At 33.6% G+C, this 24,161-nt stretch overlaps 1 protein-coding gene and 2 non-coding genes across 3 annotated transcripts; all 3 read right to left on the bottom strand.

Moving 5' to 3' along the window:
- Positions 1-1,809: 1,809 nt before the first annotated feature.
- On the bottom strand, positions 1,810-4,419 carry LOC101262218 (rhodanese-like domain-containing protein 14, chloroplastic). The gene is made up of 6 exons (XM_004240919.5): positions 4,000-4,419; positions 3,739-3,785; positions 3,478-3,570; positions 3,104-3,242; positions 2,740-2,842; positions 1,810-2,066 (listed from the first exon to the last, which is right to left on the bottom strand). The coding sequence occupies exons 1-6, from the start codon at positions 4,196-4,198 to the stop codon at positions 1,952-1,954; spliced, it is 696 nt and encodes a 231-aa protein (XP_004240967.1). The 5' UTR covers positions 4,199-4,419; the 3' UTR covers positions 1,810-1,951.
- A 1,184-nt stretch (positions 4,420-5,603) lies between these two features.
- On the bottom strand, positions 5,604-5,764 carry LOC112941747 (U1 spliceosomal RNA). The gene has a single exon (XR_003247319.1). It is a non-coding gene; the product is annotated as a U1 spliceosomal RNA (small nuclear RNA).
- Positions 5,765-7,943: 2,179 nt separating this feature from the next.
- Positions 7,944-8,103, bottom strand: LOC112941745 (U1 spliceosomal RNA). Its single transcript, XR_003247318.1, has one exon. It is a non-coding gene; the product is annotated as a U1 spliceosomal RNA (small nuclear RNA).
- Between the last annotated feature and the right edge of the window lie 16,058 nt (positions 8,104-24,161).

Below are 24,161 nucleotides of genomic sequence, written 5' to 3'. Positions count from 1 at the left end.
TATTTCACTGAATATGTTGTTGGAGTGTACTGATAGCTCTATATAGTATTGCCTCCTTTGAGTTAAGCAAATGAACTTTATGTTGAATCCTTTCCATTTTTTGGTCAACTTTAGCTATTCAATTGATACAAACAATTGTTAAAAAGGAATTTGGAATTGAAAATAAAAGATTTGGTGGTTCGCAAATTGGTAAGATTTGCAATCATTTTTTACTTTGCTATATTTATCTATGTCATTAATGACATAAGCATGATTTTATCCTTCTATAAATAGAACATTCTTGCTCATTTGTAGAATACACCAAGTTAGAGAGAAAAAATCATTTTGAGAGCAAAGTGAGATATTCCATAGACTATACAAGAAAAATATTCTGTGAAGAAAAATAGAGTGTGACCGATATTTTAGTAAGATGGAAACCAAAAGAGTGTTGTTCCTTTTGAGTGTGTACTAGTCACTTTGAGTATTGTATTCGTAACTATACTGTGTAAAATTCCTTACTATAGTGATATCAGTTGCTTCTCTTGGCCCGTTTTTTTTCCCTTGTTGAGAAGGGTTTCCACGTAAATTTCTTGATATTGTTATTTTCCCATTTTATTTCTATTACTTTTACCATATATATTGTTGTGTTTATACGCATTTTCCCAACACTTAATCACCTTTTTGAAGCATTATATCAATTCTTGATAGTGTTACTTATTTTACATGACTTAACAATTGCAAATTAAATCAAAAAGTAAAAGTCTTGCAAAGGAGTACATATTTTACCTTTTGAGTCCAATATATAGACTTCCGTAACCCTTCATTTGGTACTAATGCGAACCAAAAAGGTCACAAGTCAAGTATATAATTTAGTATTGACATGTTGAACAAGCTAGCTTGTTTGTGTTTGACAATTATTCTGAATACGTATGTCAAATTTGACTCACTCTATGCACTTTAGTTAATTATATATAAAGAGAAGGATTCGTCAAGGTCGAGGAATTAAGATCTCTTACCCACCAACAAAATGAAAAGAAAAAAATAGTCTTTTCAAATCTCTTATATGTAAAAATGAAAAATTCTTATAATTAAGACATAAACCAAAAAAAGTAATTATTAGTGGAGTACAAAACCAGTTCTCTTGATGATCCAAAAGAAACATCATCAACTGATTCATCTTGGGATAGTTAATTTTAGGGATAATGCCCAAGTACCCCTCAATCTATGCCCGAAATCTCAGAGACACACTTATATTATACTAAGGTCCTATTATCCCCTGAACTTATTTTATAAGTAATTTTCTACCCCTTTTTAGCCTACGTGGCACTAGTTTGAAAAAAAAAATCAACCTTCGTTGAGCCCACAATATAGTGCCACGTAGGTCGAAAACGAGTAAAAAATTATTAATAAAATAAGTTCAAGGGGCTAATAGGACTTTAGTATATTATAAGTGTGTCTCTGAGATTTCGGGCATAGGTTGAGGGGGTACTTGGGCATTATTCCTTAATTTTAATATTCATTTGTTCCACAAGGCTTAGAAATTTTCCTACAGAAAATAGCTCCATTGAAGTTTCATCATTTCATGCCCATCATATTGACCTAATTTTTTTTGGGAAAAATAACTTGGATGAAATCGTAACTCGAATTCATGCCAAATTTCCAACAAGTAGACCAAGTCGAATGCATGGTTCCATAAATGCACTAATTCCGTAAATATTTTTGAAGAGTCTGAGTAATATAAGTTGTTTAGAATTATTCAATTATTAGTTATATATACTTGTTCATTTGTCAAAAGTTTTTTCAATTAAAAGAGATGTTAGAAATGGGTAGTGCACAAAATAATACAAATGCATTTAATAATTAATAATCTACATTATGAATCTCAGTTGATTTTTCTAATGCCTTGTCTGTACAAAAGAAAAATGGTACAGCAGGTAGCATATTTATCCGATAGAGTTTAGGTGGTTTAACTTCATTCTTCTGAAGCTACTGGTAATTCTTCTTTGTACCAATTATAGATTCCTCCCTCCAAATGAAATACATTAGTGTAACCATTTAGAACTAGCAAATATGCAGCAATAAGTGACCTGCAAAACGTGAATAAAATTTACAACTCTTTATTTATGAGACATGAAAATGAAATGTTGCACAAACATTTCCAAAATCAAATTAGACGGCCTAATTCACATTTCAAAAGTCAGTTCAAAGTGAGAAGGATTGTCCAAGCTTTATAAGGAGCTTAAGTTCTCATCCTGGTCTGATGTGGGATCACCATCCCTCACACCTAGATGTGTGCACAATCATGAATCGAGAGTATATTCAAAGCCCCTCAATGTTTGGGGTGGCCACATTGGAACAAATGAGTCTGACTCTTATACCAAGTCAAATTTAGTAATAGGTGTAACTCACACCCAAAAGGTAGCTGAAAGAGAGGAGGATTGCTGAATTCTTATAAGGAGCCCAAGGTTCTCGTCCCGGTCCAATGTAGGATCATTCTCATCAGTTACATTCATACTATCAGAAAGATACTTGAGTTTTCAATTTTAGGTGGCCAAAACTGTTGAAGGATCACTAAAATGCCCCCATCCACCTTTGATATGGTATTATCATGGTTTGTGAGTGTAGGTAACTTATTCTGTGAGTTTCTCTTCTACGAACTTTCTTTTGGACACTCAGCTAATTAAGCTCTTTGCGATTAAATAGGAGTAATGAAGATGTTAACCAAAATACGAAAACACAAAAAGGAGAAGTATAAAGAACCTTGATTGTTGGCCCTCGGGAAGATTTTGGGTAGGCTTCATTGTACCACCGGATGAGCAAGCGACTATAATCTTTGCATCCTTATTTATTTTTGACTCAACAACTGCTTGAGTATATCAACTTGTTAGTTCATTGGATGTACAACGAAACATAATATGCATACTTTACTTATCAAGTGATACTATATGCAGTGGCGAAGTCAAGAATTCAAACAAGGGACTTAAAAAAGAAATGGACTATTTTTTTATGCCAAGGGGATCCAACAATTCGTATATATATATATATATATATATGCAAAAGAAATTATTTGGACCCTGTTGCACCACTCTGTCTCCGCCCCTGACTATATGAAGAGTGTTCTTACGTCGTATGAATTCAGGATTTTCTTCAGTTCCAGAAAATATGCCAAAAAAGGCAAATGCAGCCCTCCTAGCAATGTCCCAAGCTGTCCATTCCTTTATTAGCCTGTATATCTGGACATTAATAGCTCCTTCTGGATGAGCCTGAATTCCAAAAGAGCAACTAACACAGTTAGCAAAGTCTACTTCATATTGAATCATATTATCTTTGGGATATTTGAGCTGCTCTTGTTTTTGTTTCCTCTGCTTTCATTTTCGCTTGATCACAGAATCATGATTTATATTAGGGGATAGGGTAAATATCACCCCTCTACTTTCATTTATAGTCAGCTTTATACTATCAAAGTTACATTACATACTAAAATTCATGGGACTGTACCTCTTTGAACTCGGCTTCAGGTCGTACATCAAGAATCACAAAATTGTTCTCTTTCTGAAGTCTAAATGCTTCTTTTGCCTCAACACTCCTTACCTGAAATTTACATACTATGCCTTGTTAGATTCTCTAAACTAATAGGCATGAATGACAAAAAATTGGATTATCAATTCTTTTATGCATTAATCAATTGATGATCATAACTTGTAGTGTTTCCTTTTGTTGATGATATGCAAAACTAGAGAAAAAGAGAGATTGTTTTACCCTTTTCTCAAGCAATTTTGCTCTTTTAGTTGACCACTCTTCTTCAGCTACTCCACCAAAAAAAAACAATGGTTATAATAGTAAAAACACACAAAAAGAAGTCTTTAATCATAGGCAGGGCGAAGGGTAGTCCAGTGCACATCCTTTGTTAGAAAATTATGTAGTGTACTGAGGGTTAAAATATTGACTTATTATGAGTGTATATTTAATATTGTACACCCTTCGCTAAATTTCTGACTCCGCCACTAAATTATCTTATACCTGGTGATTTAGCAGGTTTAGTAGCTGCACATCTGATTCTGAGGGTTGTTGAAGAGTTGTTGCTGAAGGAGAATGATCTTCTCTTGCCTGTGGAAGCTAAGCTACATGTAACAGATGCTAATTCTATGGGAGTTGAGTAAAATCGATGCTGCAAAGAAGCAGAAGTTGAGCCTGCGCTAACTGAAGTTAGTGCAGCCATTAATGTTAGATGCTATAGATTATGATTTCTAATTATTGCAGCACAGATTGAAAAGATGCAAACTTGATGTGTTCTGGTTTATTCTCTTTCTTTTTTTTGTTTGTCTGGAAATATCATTGTAAATGTGGATATTTTTGGCAATCTGAGTTTGTGGTGATAGTTTAAAGGCAGTGGGGTTATTTGGATTTCATTATTGCCATGTCATCTGTCTTTTCTCTCTCAAAGATTATACTTCTTCCATTTCATTTATGTTTTTTTTTTTTAAATTTCATGTATAAATTCTCGATCAAACTTAAATTGTTTGGCTCGAATGATGAAAAATACTAAGACATAGGCAGTATAATGCAAGTCCACGTGAATTCACCATTTCAGGAGTAATTATTACTCATCAGTTTAAAAAGAATGACTTTCTTTTCTTTTTAGTCCGTTTAAAAAAGAATGATCATTTTTTTGGTAACTATTTTTCACGTGGCATGTTTAAGACTATAAGATTAAAGGACAATTTTGTATATTTGACGTAACTTTAATGTAGGACCACATGATTAAAAATCTTTTTTATTTTCTTAAACTCCGTGCCAAATTAAAGTAGATCATTCTTTATGAAACAAAGAGAGTGTTGTTTGTCGTGTATTATTATAAATTTAAGTAAGGGTGCGAGTGAATTCAACTTGTATAGAACCCAAGTATTCCTAAATTGTAATATTGGGAATTTGAACTGTCATTTATAGTACTCCATTCGTTTATTTGTCATATTTTGACTTGGTATTCATAAAAAAAAATCTATTGATATAATTATTTTACTAAACTATGTCTATTAAATGATATTTAATATTAAGAAATGATTTGAAGAAAGAATTTAATGTTGAGGGTAAACATGAAAAAGTATAATTATCTTTTTTTGATATGTCAAAAAGTGACACAAAAATGAAAATTCATTTTTTAGAAAGTCTATGCAGTATAACTTCTTTTATTAAGAGGATTTTACTAGACAACTCTATTAAAGTGAAAATCATTGACCCATTAGTTTAGAAGTGAAAATCATTTACCAAAGACTCTCTTTTCAACTTTGAGCCATAGACATTTCCCCTATTACATTTTAAGTAATGTCTCTATATTATGAGTTTGAAGTCAATTGGAAAAAAATAAAATAAAAATTAGAGTTACATTTCTAAAAAGGGCATTAAAATTGAGTACAAGATCAAAAAGGTTATATTTGAACAACTCCATCCAAATGTTGCTGTTTAGTATATATAACAATTCCTTAGATTGCTCTCATAATCTTACATTAAGTTTTAGCATAGGTTCAGTTAAACTATCTTAGCAGTTGGCTAGAGATTGGCCACTGGGCTACCAATGTATTATTTTGACCTGCAGTCCATTAAGACCAAAGCTTAAACTAGAATTGGCAGGGGCCGCACGAACGCAGGCCCCCTCAGCAACAAATTATGACGTAGGCTCGACCACTTGGGCCGACCTTAGGCAAGCACCCATCCAAAGTGCAATGGATGTCACAAGCTTAGGCCATGGATCTTCATGATCACCCATTGACCCCGTCCAGGTAAGTATGTTACTACATCCTACTTGGCCCATTATTATACCTCCTCCTTCCATCTCCATCTTCTCTATTTGCGGATGTGGGATAACTGAATTCTTCTGTATACATATTCAAGTTTTCATTGTTGAATAGATTAGTTTATTAAAAAAAATAAAATTGCAGTCTTACCCAACAACAAGAAATAAACACACTTTAAATTACGAACTACTATAATTACGGATTATAAAATATAAGTAAAATAATGAATTTACTTAAAATGAAAATCTTCGGGCCTTCGCAAAATCAACGGTCTCACCGGGAACTAGACAAGCACCTAGATGTAAATTCTCAGGCCCTAGCCCGAAATTCTTACTTCATAAGTAAAGGTAGAAGTATCACAAGTTGCCAAGTGGCAGCCTAATGTTAACAACAGTGGTGATGATTGTCTAATTACTTTTATTTTGTTACTTTTAGCTTCATGTTATTAACACGCGATTCAAAGATTAAAGATAAAATATTTTTCACAAAATCATTTTGGGAAAAAGGTTGAACGAATAACTCTACCTTTTACTTATTCCTAATATAGGTATGATTTTCTTTTCACACTAAATCATTTCAGGAAAAGAAAGAATGACTAACCATCCATTACTCATCTCTAATATATGAATTTTTTCACTATTTTTATTATATTTGAATCTGCCAAAGAAATTTTATGTAAATTAAATGGGTTGTATACGTAACAATCCTAATTTTTTAAATGTCAATTCCTAGCAAAATAATTTTTTGTTGACTATTCATATATGAGCTGCAATAGAGATTTTATCCACAATTATTTTTTAAAAATGTTTTTGATTACACTAGTTTAATAATACTTCTTCTATTTTTGGAAGATGATAAATTTGTACGAAGAACCTATGGATGGGATATACAAATATTAGCTAAAGCTTACTATTCATTTGTCATAAACAATTAAAATACTTAAATTATGGGTCAATAGTTAGTTAAATAGCAATTTTCAATAGATTGTATTATTTCACAATGCAAATTATGTAACCAATCACCATGTTACATGACAAAGAGAGAAATATACGAGCGTCCACCACTAATATATCTTTACTTTCTATAATATTTGATGAATTTAAGGAGAGAATAGAAACTTTATGTCTTCTCTTATAGGCGAAGCTAAATAAAGAATTCACTTAAAATGAAAAGTTGTTTATATATGAGAGATTTAATTTGTTCAACTCAATCTAAAATTACTTATAAATAACTGATTATTAAAAACAAAAAAATAATACTACTATAGTGCAAGGTTTATTTATTACAAAGTACTTTTAGTTTCTTAAAAACTATAAAATTGTTGAACGTGCATTATGTGCTTATATTGTAGTCATGATTTAAGTACTGTTAAATCAATAAATTACTGTTACTTTTATATAATGTGTGATATGTGTTGATAAAAATCTTGAGTACTCACTCAACCATTAAAAAACTATTATTTCAGTCTATACAATTTACCGTGTTCTTTTTATAACTCAAAGCAATCCAAACTGAAGATAAAAAATTATATGGATTGTATTTGGTGGAAAACAAAAATTATTGATGAAGTTCTTGATCGATGATAAACTCGTTAGATTGAGCAAAAATGATGTAGCTGACTCACTAATTTTTTTTTGTTAGTTGCTTCTTTAAGTTTTGCACGCCCTTTGAAAAATGTTGGCTCCACCATCAAGGGCGGACCTACAGTTTGTCGAGTGAGTTTATATGAACCCACTTCATTATATATTTACATTTTTTACTCCATTTTGCATAAATGTGATGCTTTGCCTTTAGCGGAGAAGAGGTTTCATTTTGTCCACCAACGCTTAGGGGTGTATAAAATCGAATCGAAATCCAAATTCAAATCAAACCACAAATTGAGTCAAATAAGAAAAAGAACTCGGCTAGTGGTTTGATTTGGTATCGAAAAAAGAACTTTACTATATATCGAAAAAAGGACCCTTTATATCATGATTTACCTTATTAATCCCCATGTGTAAACATGTTCTTACCTGTTGTTAGTTTTAGCGCATAGGTTCAGTTAAAACTATCTTAGCAGTAGTCATATGCTGATCATGATATATGTTCTACCACGCTGGGCTAAAGAGTGGCCACTGGGAAACACATGTATTATTTAGATCTACAGCCCACCAAAGATTAAACTAGAATTGGCAAGGGCCGCGTGAACGCAGGCCCCCTCAGCAACAAATTATGACGTAGGCTCAATCACTTGGACCGACCTTAGGCAAGCACCCCTCCAAAGTGCAATGGAGGTCACAAGCCTAGGCCATGGGCCTTCATGATCACCTATTGACCCCGTCCAGGTAAGTATGTTATTTCATCCTACTTGGCCCAATATTATACCTCCTCCTTCCATCTCCATCTTCTCTATTTGTCGATGTGGGATAACTGGATTCTTCTGTATACATATCAAAATTTTCATTGTTGAATGGATTAGTTACTAAAAAAACAAAATTCTAGTCTTAGCTAACAATAAGAGATAAACACACTTTAAAATACGAACTACTATAAGTACGGATTACTAAGTACTTCATGATTCGTGATCCCAAACAATTATTACTTCCTCTCATGTTTGTAAATTGATTCAATAAAGGCTTGTCAAATTTCATAATGACTTATTTTTTTTAACTGATTTATATATGAACATAGGATTAGAAAGTCTAATGAGTTCTTCAAGGTTTCGCACAAACATGACCTGTATAATTTAAGTCTTTAATTAAAACTACTCTAGTTAACCAAATTTGCATTGCATATTCTTTATATTAACTTGCAATATTGGTAAAGCATCTATATTAATCCCATGTTTTATTTTAAGGAAATCACATTTGAGAAAGTAAATAGTTTCTGGATAACCAAAAGAAAGTATAAGATATTAATATCATAGATGATAAAGGAAATTAGATATGATCATCTTTTCTTTTAATTGAGTTGGAAAATCATCACATATATTCATATCATTTTTTTCACGCGTATTTTCGTATTTACGTGTCCTTTTTTAGAAATCGTGTAAATTTCTCAATTTTTCATGTGTATTAGCTCATGAATCTGATGCTTAGAGCACCCAAAATCATTTTTTCTCAAAATAATTTATTAGCACCTCCGTATTGAGTGGAGAAACCATCACTTACACTCAGACAATTTTTTCATGTCCATTTTTGTATCTACAAGCCCTCTTTTAGGAATCACGCAAATTCTTCAATTTTTTGTGTGTATTAGCCCATGGATTTGACACCCGGAGTACCCAATTTTTTTCCTCAAAAACCTTTATGATGACCTCTATGTTGAGTTGGGAACAATCACATATCTACTCGCACCAATGATTTTATTCTAAAAAGAATTATGAGGACTTACTTATTGAGTCGGAGAACCCACATGTACACTCACACCATTTTTTCAAGATCATTTCCTTATCTGCAGAATCCCTTTTTAGGAATTGCGCCAATTTCTCAATTTTTCGTGTGTATTAGCCCATGGATTTGGCGTCAGAAGCACCCAAAAAAGTTTTCTAATAAAGCTTTATGAGGACCTCTGCATTAAGTTTGGAAACCATCACATATACTCACACCAATTTTTTTTCACGTCTATTTCATCATCTACAAACGCTTTAAGGATCACACAAATTTCTCAATTTTTTGTGTATATTAGCTTATGGATCTGGCGCCAGGAGCACCCAATTTTTTTTCTCGAAAAACTTTATGAGGAGCTTAGTATGGAGTTGGAGAAACATCACGCATACTCTCACCATTTTTTCATGCCCAGCTCTGCATCTACAGGCCCTTTTTTGGGAATCATATAAATCCCTCAATATTTTGTGTATATTAGCCAATGGATCTAGTGCATGGAACACCCAATTTTTTTTCTTCAAAAAACTTTACGAGGACCTCCGTATTGAGTTGGGGAACAATCACGATACTCACACCATCTTTTCACTCCCATTTCTACATATACATGCCCTTTTTAAAAATTAAACAAATTTCTCTATTTTTAGATTGTATTAGCACAAAGTTTTAGTGCTCGGAGCACCCAAAATTTTATTATCAAAAAACTTTATGAGGACCTCCTTATTGAGTTGGGGAACCATCACGCATACTCACACTATGTCTTTCTAGCCCATTTCCGTATTGACAGATCGTCTTTTAGAAATTACACAAATTTCTCAATTTTCATGTATATTAGTCCACGATCTGGCGCCAAGAGCACCTAATTTTTTTTCCTCAAAAGAAATTTATGAGGACTCTGTATTTAGTTGGGTAACCATAAAATACTCTTGCACCATTTTTTCACGCTCATTCTTGCATTTACAAGTCTTTCTTAGAAATCGTACAAATTGCTCAATTTTTCGTCAGTATTAGCCCATGGATCTGGCGCTAGAGCACCTAAAATATTTTTTTAAAAAAATAACTTTATAAGGACCTTTATGTTGAGTTGGAAAAAATCACGTATACTCGCACCATTTTTTTAAGTTCAGTTCCCCATTTATAGGCCCTAAATATATGAATTGCGCAAATTTCTTAATTTTTCGTGTGTATTAGCCCATTGATCTAGCGCTAGGAGCATCCAAAAATTTATTTTCAAAATTTTTTTATGAGGACCTCCGTATTGAGTTCGGAATTATTAAATATACTCGCATCATTTTTTTCATGCTCATTTTCGCATTTACATGTCTTTTTTTTTGGAAATTGCGCAAATGCCTCAATTTTTTTTATAAGTTAGCGCATGGATCTAGCTCTAGAGCAGCCAAAATACTTTTTCTCTAAATAATTTATGAGGACCTTCTTATTTAGTTGTGGAACCATCACGTATACTCACACAATTTTTATGTCCATTTACGCATGTACAACCTCTCTTAAGAATCACACAAATTACTTAATTTTTCACGTATATTACGCCTATGGAACCCAAAAAAATTTCTTTAAAAAATAATATGAGGACCTCCGTTATCGACTTGGGAACAATCATGTATAGTCACACTATTTTTTTCACATCCATTTCTGCATCTACACGCCATTTATTAGAAAATAACACAAATTTCTCAATTTTTCCTGTGTATTAGCCCACAATCATGTATACGTATTTTAGGAAATTTCTCTATTAGACCACGCATTTGGCTTCCGAAAATGCAAATTAATTTTATTCAAAAATTTTTATGAAGACCTTCGTATTAAGTAACCATTATGTATACTCACATCATTTTCATGTCCTTTTCTACATCTAGAGGCCCCTCTTTAGGAATCGTGCAAATTCCTCAATTTTTCATGTGTATTAGCCCATGAATCTAGTTTCTGGAGTGCCCAAATATTTTTTCTCAAAATTTTTTATGATTACTTCCGTATTAAGATGGGGAACAATCAAATATCTCACACCATTTTTTCACATGCATTATTGCATCTACATGCTATTTTTAGGAATCGCGCAAATTTCTCAATTCTCCGTGCGTATTAGCCCACGGTTTTGGAACCTAGAGCACCTAAAATTTTATTCTGAAAAAACTTTATGAGGACCTCCTTTTTGAGTCGGATAATCATTACATATACTCACACTATTTTTTCAAGTCCATTTTCGCATTTACAGGCCCTTTTTTAGAATTGCTCAAATATCTCCATTTTTCACGTATCCCATAGATTTGGCGCTTGTAGCTCCCAAAAAAATTTCTCAAAAACTTTATGAAGACCTTCTAATTGAATTGGGGAACCATCACGTATTCACATACCATTTTTTTCACGACCATTTCTGCATCTACAAGGATTTACACAAATTTCTCAATTTTTCGTGTGTATTAGCCGATGAACTGGTGCTTGGAGCACCCAAATTAATTTTCTCAATAACCTTATGAAGTCCTCTGTATTGATTTGGAGAGCCATCATGTATACTCACATAATTTCTTTTACGCTCATTTCCGTATCTAGAGACCCTCTTTTAGTAATCACGCAAATTCCTCAATTTTCGTGTGTATTAGCCCATGGATCAAATACTAAGAGCACCCAAATTTTTTTTACAAAAAACTTTATGAGAACCTCCGTATTGATTTGGAGAACCAACACGTATACTCAAACCATTTTTCATGTCATTTTCGCATCTATAGGCTTTTTTTTAGGATTCACGCAAATTCTTCATTTTTTCATGTCATTAGCCGATGAATCTAGCGCCTGAAGTGCCCTAATTTTTTATAAAAAAATATTACGAGGATCTCTATAGTGAGTTGGGGAACCAATACGTATACTCAAATCATTTTTTTCATGCATGTTTCCGCATCTAGAGTACCCTTAATAGAAATTGTGCAAACTCCTTAATTTTTCGTGTGCATTAACCTATGGATCTAGTGCTTAGAGCACCCAAATCTTTTTCTGAAAATAACTTTATGAGGACCTCCTTGTTGGATTGAGAAACAATCACATATACTCGCAATTGTTATTCACTCCAATTTCCACATCTTCGGGCCGTTTTTAGGAATCGCCCAAAATCCTTAAGTTTTCGTGTGTATTGGCCAACGGATCAACGGCCTGAAGCACCAAAAAAATTTGTCAAAAATTCTACGAGGACCTCTTTATTAAGTTGGATAACCATTATGTATACTCACACTATTTTTCAAGCACATTTTTGTATTTACAGATCCCTTTTTAGGAATTGCTCAAATTCCTCAATTTTTGTGTGTATAAGCCATGGATATAGCGCCAAGAGCACCCTAAAATTTTCTCATAAAACATTATGAGGACCTTCATATTGAATTGGGGAACCATCACGTATACTCGCACCAGTTTTTTCACGCCCATTTCTAAATTTATAGGTCCTTTTTTAGAAATCGCAAAAATTCCTAAATTTTCCTATGTATAAAACCATTGATCTGGCGCCCAAAGCACCTAAATTTTCTTACTCAAAAAAAATTGTGAGGACCTTTGTATTGAGTTGAGGAACCATCAATTATACTCACACCATTTTTCGCCGCCAATTTCTTCATCTACAGGCCCATTTTTAGAATCGCACAATTTTTTCAACTTTTCTTATGTATTATCCGGTGTACCTGACACCCAAAACACTCAAATTCTTTTTATAAAAAAATATTATGAAGATATTAGTATTGAGTTTTGGAAACATCAGATACGTATACTTACACCATTTATTAACGCACATTTCCGTATCTAGAGGCCCTTTTATTGGAATCATTTAAATAATCAAACTTTGGTGTGTTTTTTAATGTTAAGAGGACCTCTTTATTGAGTTGGGAAACATTCACGTATACTCACACCATTTTTTAATGTCCATTTCCTCAATTACTGGCCTCTTTTTTAATAATTGCATAAATTCCTTAATTTTCTATTTTTATTAGCCGATGGATCTGGCGCCCAGAGCACCCAAACTTTTTTTTCCCAAAAAACATTATGAGAACCTCCGTATTGAGTTGGTGAACCATCACATAAAATCAGATAATTTTTTCACTTCCATTTCTGCATCTACAAGCCCTTTATTCGAAATCACGCAAATTCTTTAATTTTTTGTGTATATAAGGCCATGGATCTGGCGCCAGGAATTCCAATATTTTATTCTCAAATAACTTTATCAGGTACTCTGTATTGAGTTTGTGAACCATCAGGTATATTTACACAACTTTTTTCATGCCCATTTCTTCATTTGATGGACCTTTTTTTGGAATCGCACAAATTTCTTAATTTTTTTGTGTATTAGCTCATTGATCTAGCGTCTGAAGCACCCAATTTTTTTCTCAAATTTTTTTATGAATTGGGGCACCATCACGTACACACATCAATTATTTTCATATTCATTTACGCATTTAAAGGACCTTTTTTGGAATCACACAAATTTCTATATTTTTTCGTGTGTATTAGCCCATTGATTTGGCGCCTAAAGCACTTAAATAATTTTTCCTCAAAAACCTTTATAAGAACTTCTGTATTAAGTTGAGGAACCTTCACGTATATTGAAACCATTTTTTCACTCCTATTTTAGCATTTATAGACCCCTTTTTAGGAATGTGCAAATTGCTCAATGTTTTGTGTGTATTAGCCCATGAAATTGGGGATCCAATGACTCGTTTTTTTCTCAAAGAAATTTATGAGGACTTTCGTATTAAGTTGGGGAACCATCATGTATAGTCACACTTTTTTTAACTCTTATTTTCGCATTTACATATCATTCTTAGGAATTGCGTAAATCTCGTATGTATTAGCCCTTGGATATGGTGCCCGGAGCACCCAAATTTTCCTCTCAAAAAATTAATAAGGACCTCTATATAGAGTTAGGAAACCATCATGTATACTCATATCATTTTTTTTCACGTTCATTTTCTTATCTACATGCCCTTTTTGAGGAATCATGCAAATTCCTTAATTTTTCATGTGTATTAATCAGCCGAAAAATCTAGCGCTCGAAGCACCCCAAAAAAATTTCTCAAAAAAGCTTTATGAGGATCTTTGTTTTTAGTTGGGGAACCATCAAGTTTACTCACACCATTTTTTAATCTATTTTCCTTTTTTTAGGAATTGGGCAAATTCCTTAATTTTCTGTGTATTAGTCATGTATCAAGTGCTCGGAGAACCAAAATATTTTTCTCAATAAAATTTATGAGGACCTCTGTATTGATTTGGGGAATTATCACGTATAGTCACACTATTTTTCACGTCCATCTTCTTATCTAGAGTCACTGTTAAGGAATCACACAAATTTCTCAAATTTTCGTTGCTATTTAGGCCATGGATTTGGTGCCCTGGAGCACCCAAAAATTTTTTGTCAAAAAAATTTATGAGGACCTCTGTATTGAGTTGGAGAACCATCACATATACTCATATCTTTTTTCATACTCATTTGTGCATCTAGAGGCTTTAATAATGAATAGCACAAATTTCTCAAATTTTCGTATGTAATGCCTATAGATCTGGCGCCCGTAGCACCCTAAATTTATTCTAAAAGTACTTTATGATGATCTCTATATATAGTTGGGGAACAATCATGTATACTCATACCATTTTTCACGCTCATTTCCGCATATACAAGCCCTTTTTAGGAATCTCTCAAATTCCTCAATTTTTCATGTGTATTTACCCATGAATTTTGCGCTCGGAGCACCTGATTATTTTCTCAAAAAACTTTAGGAGGACCTCTATTTTGAGTTGTCCAACTATCATTTATACTCACACCATTTTTCACGGCCCTTACCGCATCCAGATGCTTTTTTTAGGATTCGTTCAAATTCATCAATAGATTGTGTGTATTAGCCCATGAATTTGACGCTGATAGCACCCAAAAGATTTTTCTCAAATACTCTATGCATACCTCCATTTTTAGTTTGAGAACCATCAAGTATACTCCCATTTCCACATCTACACGCTTTTTTTTAGAATTACGCAAATTTCTCAATTTTTCATGTGTGTTAGCCCATAGATATGGTGCGCGGAGCACCCTGAATGCTATTTATCCAAAAACTTTATGATGACCTCTGTATTAAGCTTCAGAACCAAAATGTATACTTACACCATTTTTTTCACGACCCCATTTCCGCATCTACAAGCCCTTTATTGGAATTACGCAAATTAGTTAAGTTTTCCTGTGTATTACCCTATGGTTCTTGTCTTCGGAGTACCTAAATTTTTTTTCTCAAAAAACTTTATGAGTACCTCCATATTGAGTTTTGGGAACCATTACGTATTATCGCACCATTTTTTTCACGCGAATTTCTGCATCTAGAGGCCATTTTTTAAAATCGCGTAAAACTCCTCAATTTTTCGTGTGTATTAGCAAAAAGTCAACCGACCGAATCACCTCAAATATATTTATCAAAATTTCTTATAAGGAACTCCCTATTAAGTTTGGAAACCATCACGTATACTCACACCATTTTTTTCACGTCGTTTCTCCATCTATATGCCCTTGCGTAAGAATCTTGCAAATTCCTCAATTTTTCATGTGCATTAGACCACAGATCAGGCACCCGAAGCACCTTAAATATTTTACTCAAAAAACTTTATGGGACCTACATATTGAGTTGAGGAACCATCAGGTATACTCACACCATCTTTTTCATGCCCATTTCCGTATCTAGAGACAATTTTTTAGGAATCGCGCAATTTTCTAAATTTTTCTTGTGTAAAATAGCCGATGGGTTTGGTGCCCGAAACACCCTTTATTTTTTTCTCAAAATATTTTATGATAACTCCGAATTGAGTTGGAAAACCATCACATATACTCACACCAAGTTTTTCAAACCCATTTGCACATTTACATGCTCTTTTTAGGAATCACGTTAATACCTCAGTTTTTGTGTGCACTAACCATTGATCTGGCGCCCGGAGCACCCAAATTTGTTTCTCAAAAAACATTATCAGGACCTACGTAGTGAGTTGATAACCATTACGTATATCCATACTATTTTTTCAAGCCCATCTTCACATTTGCTAGACCTCTTTTTGGAATTGCACAAATTCCTTATTTTTTTGTGTGTATTAAGATTTCGCACGGACTGCTTGATTCATTATTCAGATTCCAAACTATTATCAAGAGGTCGTATCTTTCATTTTCCTAAGGCTGTAAGGTTGGTCGTCCCTTTTCATTTTGAACATTGTGAGCAAGTAAGTCGTGGTGCACTTCTTCCCCACCCCAGGATCAAAATCTTCTTAACCGTTTCGATCTTCGAGTGCTTTCAAATATTAGGGTTGGTGGGAACTTACAACCGAATTTATTGGAATTCATTCAATGTGTGGACCGATCGGGGTCGATTTGCTCATGGATTATGCGTCCAGAGCATCCAAAAAATTTTCCTCAAAATTTTTTAGGACCTATGTATTTAATTAGGAAACATTATTGTATATTCACACCGTTTTCACACCCGTTTGCGCATTTACATGACCTTTTTTAGGAATCACGCAAATTCCTAAAATTTTCGTGTGTATTAATTAGTCCAAAAATCAGGCGCTCGTAGCACCCAAAATTTATTTTCAAAAAAACTTATGAGGACCTTTTTATTGAGTTGGGGAACAATCATGTATACTCACATCATTTTTATCACACCACTTTCCATATGTATATGCCCTTTTTAAAGAATTGCGCAAATTTCTCAATTTTCCGTGTGTATTAGCCTATAGATTTGGTGCCAGGAGCATCATAAATATTTTTCTCAAATTTTTTTTAAGGACCTCCGTATTGAGTTGAGAACAATCATGTATACTCACAACATTTTTAATGTCCATTTTCGCATCTACAGACCCTATATTAGGAATCCCACAAATTCCTCAATCTTTAGTATGTATTAGCCTATGAATGTGACGACCCTAGCACCTATTTTTTTTCTCCAAAAAATTATGAGTACCTCCGTATTGAGTTGGCGAACCATCACATATTCTCACACCATTTTTTCACGACTATTTCCAAATCTAGACAGTCTTTTTTAGAAATAACACAAATTTCTCAATTTTTTGTGTGTAACCCAAAATTCAACCAACCGGAGCACCCCTAATTTTTTTCTCAATAAACATTATGAGGATCTGAGGACCTTTGTATTGAGTTCAGAGACTACCACGTATATTCACACCATTCTTCCATGCCAATTTCCACATCTACATGCCTTTTTTAGGAATCGCGTAAATTCATAAATTTTTTGTATGTATTAGCTCATGGATATGGCGTCCGGAGAGCCTAAAACATTTTTCTCACAAAACCTTATGGGAACCTTCGTATTGAGTTTTGGAACCATCACGTATACTCACACCATTTTTTTACGTTGTCTCTCCATCTACATTCCCTTTTGTTGAAATATTTCTAATTCCTCAATTTTTCATGCGCATTAGACCACGAATCAGGAAACCAAAGCACGAAAAATATTTTTCTCAAAAAAAGATTTATGGGGACCTCCGTATTGATTTGGGAAACCATCAGTTATACTCACACCATTTTTTTCATGCCCATTTCCGTATCTAGAGGCTTTTTTAAGGAATCACACACTAAATTTTTCATGTGTAATAGCCCAGGTTTAGTGACTGAAGCACCCTATATTTTTTTCTCAAAATATTTTATAATAACTCCATATTGAGTTGGGAAACTATCATATATGCTCATACCATTTTTTTCAAATTCATTTCCACAATTACATGCCTTTTTTAGGATTCACGCAAATTCCTCAGTTTGTGTGTACTAGCAATTTATCTGGCGGCCAAAGCACCCAAATTTGTTTCTGAAAAAACTTTATCAAGACCTACGTATTGAGTTTGAGAACTATAACGAATATACATACCATTTTTAAAGCTATTTTCGCATTTGCTAGACCTCTTTTGGAATCGCGCAAATTCCTTAATTTTTTGTGTGTATTAGCTCATAGATCTGACATCTGGAGCACCCAAAATTTTTTACTCAATTTTTTAGGACTTCTGTATTGAATTAGGGTACAATATTGTATACTCATACCATTTTTTCACATCCATTTCCACATTTGCAATAGTAATCGCGCAAATTCCTCAATTTTTCGTGTGTAGTAGTTAGCCCAAAAATCTGGCGCATGTAGCACCCAAAATTTATTTTCAAAAAACTTATGAGGACCTCTATATTGAGCTGGGGAACAACCACGTATACTGACATCATTTTTATCACGCCAATTTTCATATCTATATGCCCTTCTTTAAGAATTGTGCAAATCCCTCAATTTTTCGTGTATAGTCACAATATGTTTTAATGTCTATTTTGCATCTACAGACCCTATTTTAGGAATCTTGCAAATTCCTTAATTTTTAGTATGTACTAGCCTATATAGATTTGGCGACCCTATCACCTAATTCTTTTTCTCAAAAAAAATATTTTTCACACTATTTTTTCACGCTTGTTTCCAAATCTATACACTCTGTTTTTAGAAATGACAATAATTCTTCAGTAGTTTGTGTGTAGCCCATGATTCAACCACCCGAAGCACCCCTAATTTTTTTTCTCAATAAACATTAAGAGGAGTTGAGGACCTCTATATCAAATTCTGAAACTATATGTATATTCACACCATTCTTTCACGCCAATTTCCACATCTATATGTCCTTTTTAGGAATCGTGCAAATTCATAAATTTTTTGTATGTATTATAGCAAAGGGAGCACCTAAAACATTTTTCTCACAAAACTTTATGAGAACCTTTGTATTGAGTTGTGGAATCATCAAGTATACTCACACCATTTTTTTCTGGTCGTTTCTCCATCTACCTGCCCTTTTGTAGGAATCTTTCTAATTCCTCAATTTTTCATGTACATTAGACCACGGATCAGGCAACCGAAGGACCAAAAATATTTTTCTCAAAAACCTTTATGGGGACCTCTGTATTGAGTTGGGAAACCATCAGATATACTCACCTCATTCTTTTCATGATCATTTCCATATCTAGTGGTTGTTTAAAGGAATCACGCAAATTCCTAAATTTTTCGTGTTTAATATCCCATAGTTTGGTGCCGGACGCACCCTATATTTTTTTTCTCAAAATATTTTATGATGACTCCGTATTGAGTTGGGAAACCATCATATATACTCACACAATTTTTTTCAAATCCATTTCCACAATTACAGGCCGTTTTTAGGAATCACGCAAATTTTTCGATTTTTGTGCTTACTAGCCATTGATTTGGCGCCCGGAGCACCCAATTTTTTTCTCAAAAAACTTTATCAAGACCTACGTATTGAGTTTGGGAACTATCACGTATATCCATAACATTTTTTCAAGCCTATTCTTGCATTTGCAAGACCTCTTTTTGAAATTGCATGAATTCCTTAATTTTTTGTGCGTATTAGCTCATAAATCTGGAATCCGGAGAATCCAAAAAAATTTCCTGAATTTTTTTTGAGGACCTCCGTATTGAATTAGGTAACAATATTGTATACTCACACCATTTTTTCACATCCATTTCCGCATTTACAATAGTATCGCGCAAATTTCTCAATTTTTCGTATGTATTAATTAAGCCCAAGGCGCAAATAACACACAAAATTTTTCAAAAAAACTTATGAGGACCTCTATATTGAGTTAGTAAACAATTACATATATTCACATCATTTTTATCACGCCAATTTTCATATCTATATGCCCTTTTTTAAGAGTTGCACAAATCCCTCAATTTTTTGTGTATACTCACAACATTTTTTAATGTCTATTTTCGCATCTACGGACCCTATTTTAGGAATCACGCAAATTCCTCAATTTTTACTGTGTATTAGTCCTATGGATTTGGCGATCCTATCACCTAATTCTTTTTCTCAAAAAAATTATGAGTACCTCTGTATTGAGTTGGCGAACCATCACGTATTTTCACACTTTTTTCGCCTATTTCCGAATCTAGATGCTTTTTTTTAGAAATGGCGCAAATTCCTCATTTTTTTGTGTGTATTAGCCCATGATTCAACCGCCCGGAGCACCCCTAATTTTCTTATCAATAACCATTATGAGGAGATGAGAACCTTTATATTGTGTTCGGAAACCATCACGTATATTCACATTATTCTTTCATGCAAATTTCCACATCTACAAGTCCTTTTTAGGAACTGCGCAAGTTCATATATTTTTTGTATGTATTAGCTCATGGATATGGCAATTGGAGCACCCAAACATTTTTTTCACAAAACTTTATGAGAACCTTCGTATTGAGTTGCTGAACTATAACATATACTCACACCATTTTTCACGCTCATTTCCTTATTTTCATGTCCTTTTTGTTTTAGTTGTGCAAATTCCTCAATCTTTCGTGTTTATTAGTCCATGAATCTAGCTTTCTAAGAACCTAAACTTTTTTCTCAAAAAACTTTATAAGGACGTCTGTATTGAGTTGGGGAACCATCACGTAGACGCACACCATTTATTTTACGCCTATTTTCGCATCTACAAATCCTTTTTAAAGAATCAGACTAATTGTTCAATTTTTGTGAGTATTAGCCAATAGATCAACTGACTCGAGCACCCTAAATTTATTCTAGAAAAATATATTGAGTTGGGGAAACATCATTATACTCACACCATTTTATACACCCATTTCGGCATATATCAACCCTCTTTTAGAAATACATACAATTCCTCAAGTTTTTGTATGTATTAGTTTATGTATCTGACGCCTAGAGTACCCAAAATTTTTTTCTTAAAGATATTTATGAGGACCTCCATATTGAGTTGGAGAACCATCACGTATACGCACATCACTTTTTCACGCCATTTCCTTGTTCACATGCTCTTTTTATATAAATCACATAGATTGCTCAAATTTTCGTGGGTATTAGCCCGTGGATCTGGCGTCTTAAACACCCAATTCTTTTCTCAAAATACTTTATGAGAACATCCGTATTATGTTGGCGAACAATCACGCACACGCACACTATTTTTTCATGCCCATTTTCGTATGTACAAGGCTTTTTTAGAAATCACGTAAATTTCTCAATTTTCGCGTGTATTTAGCACATAAATACGGCGCTTGGAGAACTCAAAAAGATTTTCTCAAAAAAATTTATGAGAATCTTTGTATTGAAATGAGGAACCATCACATATACTCACGTTATTTTTTTCACGTCCATTTTCGCATCTACATACAATTTTTTTAGGAATCGTGCAAATTTCATATTTTTTCGCGTGTATTAGCCCATTGATAAAGGTGCCTGGAGCACCAAAAAAAATCCCAAAAGAATTTACGAGGACATTCGTATTGAATTGGGGAATCATCACGTATGCTCACACCATTTTTAATACCCATTTCTACATATATGGGCCCTTCTTTAGGAATCGCGCAAATTCCTCAATTTTTCGTGTATATTAGACCATGGATCTGTCGCCCGGAGCACCAAACAAATTTCTAAACTAACTTTATGATGACCTCCGTATATTGCGCATATACTCACACCATTTTTTCCATGCCCCTTTTCCTATTTAGAGGCCATCTTTTAGGAATAGCGTAAATTCCTTAATTTTTCGTGTGTATTAGCCCATTAATTTTGTCTCCACAACATCCAAAAAACCTTTTCTCGAGATATTTCGTAAGGACCTCTGTATTTTGTTGGGGAACCATCACGTATACTCGTACTATTTTTCACGCCTACATCTGCATCAAAAGGTTCTCTTTTCAGAATCACGCAAATTCCTCAATTTTTTTCACAAAATATTTTATGATGACTCCGTATTGAGTTGGGAAACCATCATATATACTCACAACATTGTTTTTCAAATCCATTTCCACAATTACAGGCCCTTTTTAGGAATCGCGCAAATTCCTCGATTTTTATGTGTACTAGCCATTGATCTGGCGCCCGGAGCACCCAAATTTGTTTCTGGAAATGCTTTATCAAGACCTACATATTGAGTTTGGGAACTATTACGTATATCATACCTTTTTTTCAAGCCTATTCTCAAATTTGCTAGACCTCTTCTTGGAATTGCACAAATTCTTTAATTTTTTTGTGTGTATTAGCTCATAAATATGGAATTCGGAGCACCCAAAATTTTATCCTCAAATTTTTTTGAGGACCTCCGTATTGAATTAGTAACAATATTGTAAACTCACACCATATTTTCACATCCATTTCCGCATTCACAATAGTATCGCGCAAATTCCTTAATTTTTTGTATGTATTAATTAGCCCAAGGAGCATGTAACACCCAAAATTTATTTTAAAAAACTTATGAGTAGCTCTATATTGAGTTGGGGAACAATCACGCATATTCACATCATTTTTATCACGCCAAATTTCATATCTATATGCCCTTTTTAAGAATTGCACAAATCCCTCAATTTTTCGTGTATACTCACAATATTTTTTAATGTCTATTTTCGCATCTAAAGACCCAATTTTAGGAATCACACAAATTCCTCAATTTTTAGTGTGTATTAGCCTATTGATTTGGCGACCCTATCACCTAATTCTTTTTCTCAAAAAAATTATGAGAACCTCTGTATTGAGTTGGCGAACCATCACGTATTTTCACTCATTTTTTTGCCTATTTCCGCATCTAGACGCTTGTTTTAGAAATGGCGCAAGTTCCTCAAATTTTTGTGTGTATTAGCCTATGATTCAACCACCCGGAGAACCCCTAATTTTCTTATAACGAACCATTATGAGGAGTTGAGTACCTCTATATTGAGTTCGGAAATCATCACGTATATTCACACCAGTTTTAATGCCAATTTCTACATCTACAGGCCATTTTTAGGAACTGCGCAAATTCAGATTTTTTTATATGTATTAGCTCATGGATATGGCGATTGGAGCACCCAAACATTTTTCTCACAAAACTTTATGAGAACCTTTGTATTGAGTTGGTGAACTATCATGTATACTCATACCATTTTTCACGCACATTTCATTATTTACATGTCCTTTTTGTTTTAATTGTGCAAATTCCTTAATCTTTCGTGTTTATTAGTGCATGGATCTAGCTTTCTAAGGACCTAAACTTTTTTCTCAAAAAACTTTATAAGGACCTCTGTATTAAGTTGGTAATCATCACGTATACGCACACCATTTATTTTACGCCTATTTTTGCATCTACAGATCTTTTTTAAAGAATCAGACAAATTGTTCAATTTTTTGTGACTTTTAGCCCATGGATCAACCGACTCTTGCATCCTACAATTTATTCTCAAAAAATATTTTGAGTTGGGGAAACATGATTATATTCACACCATTTTATACACCCATTTCGGCATATATCAACCCTTTTTTAGAAATCATACAATTCCTCAAGCTTTTGTATGTATTAGTACATGTATCTGGCGCCTGGAGTACCCAAAACTTTTTTCTTAAAGATATTTATGAGGACCTCCATATTGAGTTGGAGAACCATCACGTATACACACTAGTTTTTCACGCCATTTCCTTGTTCACATGCCTTTTTATATAAATCACGTAGATTGCCCAATTTTTCGTGTGTATTAGCCATGAATCTGGCGTCTTAAGAACCCTATTCTTTTCTCAAAATACTTTATGAGGACCTCCGTATTATGTTGTCGAACCATCACGTACACACAAACTATTTTTTCATGTCCATTTTCCTATCTACAGGGCTTTTTAAAAAATCGTGTAAATTTTTCAATATTCGTGTGTATTTAGCACATGGATGTGGTGCTCGGAGCACTCAAAAAGATTTTCTAAAAAAACTTTGTGAGAACCTCTGTATTGAAATGGGGAACCATCACATATAGTCACGTTATTTTTTTCACGTCCATTTTCGCATATACATACCATTTTTTTAGGAATCGTGCAAATATCTTATTTTTTTCGTGTGTATAAGCCCATGGATAAAGGCGTCTGGAGCACCAAAAAAATTCCAAAAAAATTTATGAGGACCTTCGTATTGAGTTGGGGAATCATCATGTGTGCTAACATTATTTTTAATACCCATTTCCTCATATATGGTCCCTTTTTTAGG

Source organism: Solanum lycopersicum, chromosome 6 (assembly GCF_036512215.1).
Source record: "Solanum lycopersicum chromosome 6, SLM_r2.1".
In the NCBI taxonomy this organism is placed as follows: Eukaryota; Viridiplantae; Streptophyta; class Magnoliopsida; order Solanales; family Solanaceae; genus Solanum; species Solanum lycopersicum.
The sequence above is the reverse complement of the archived record's forward strand: the minus strand, read 5'-3'. Positions and strand labels throughout refer to the sequence as shown.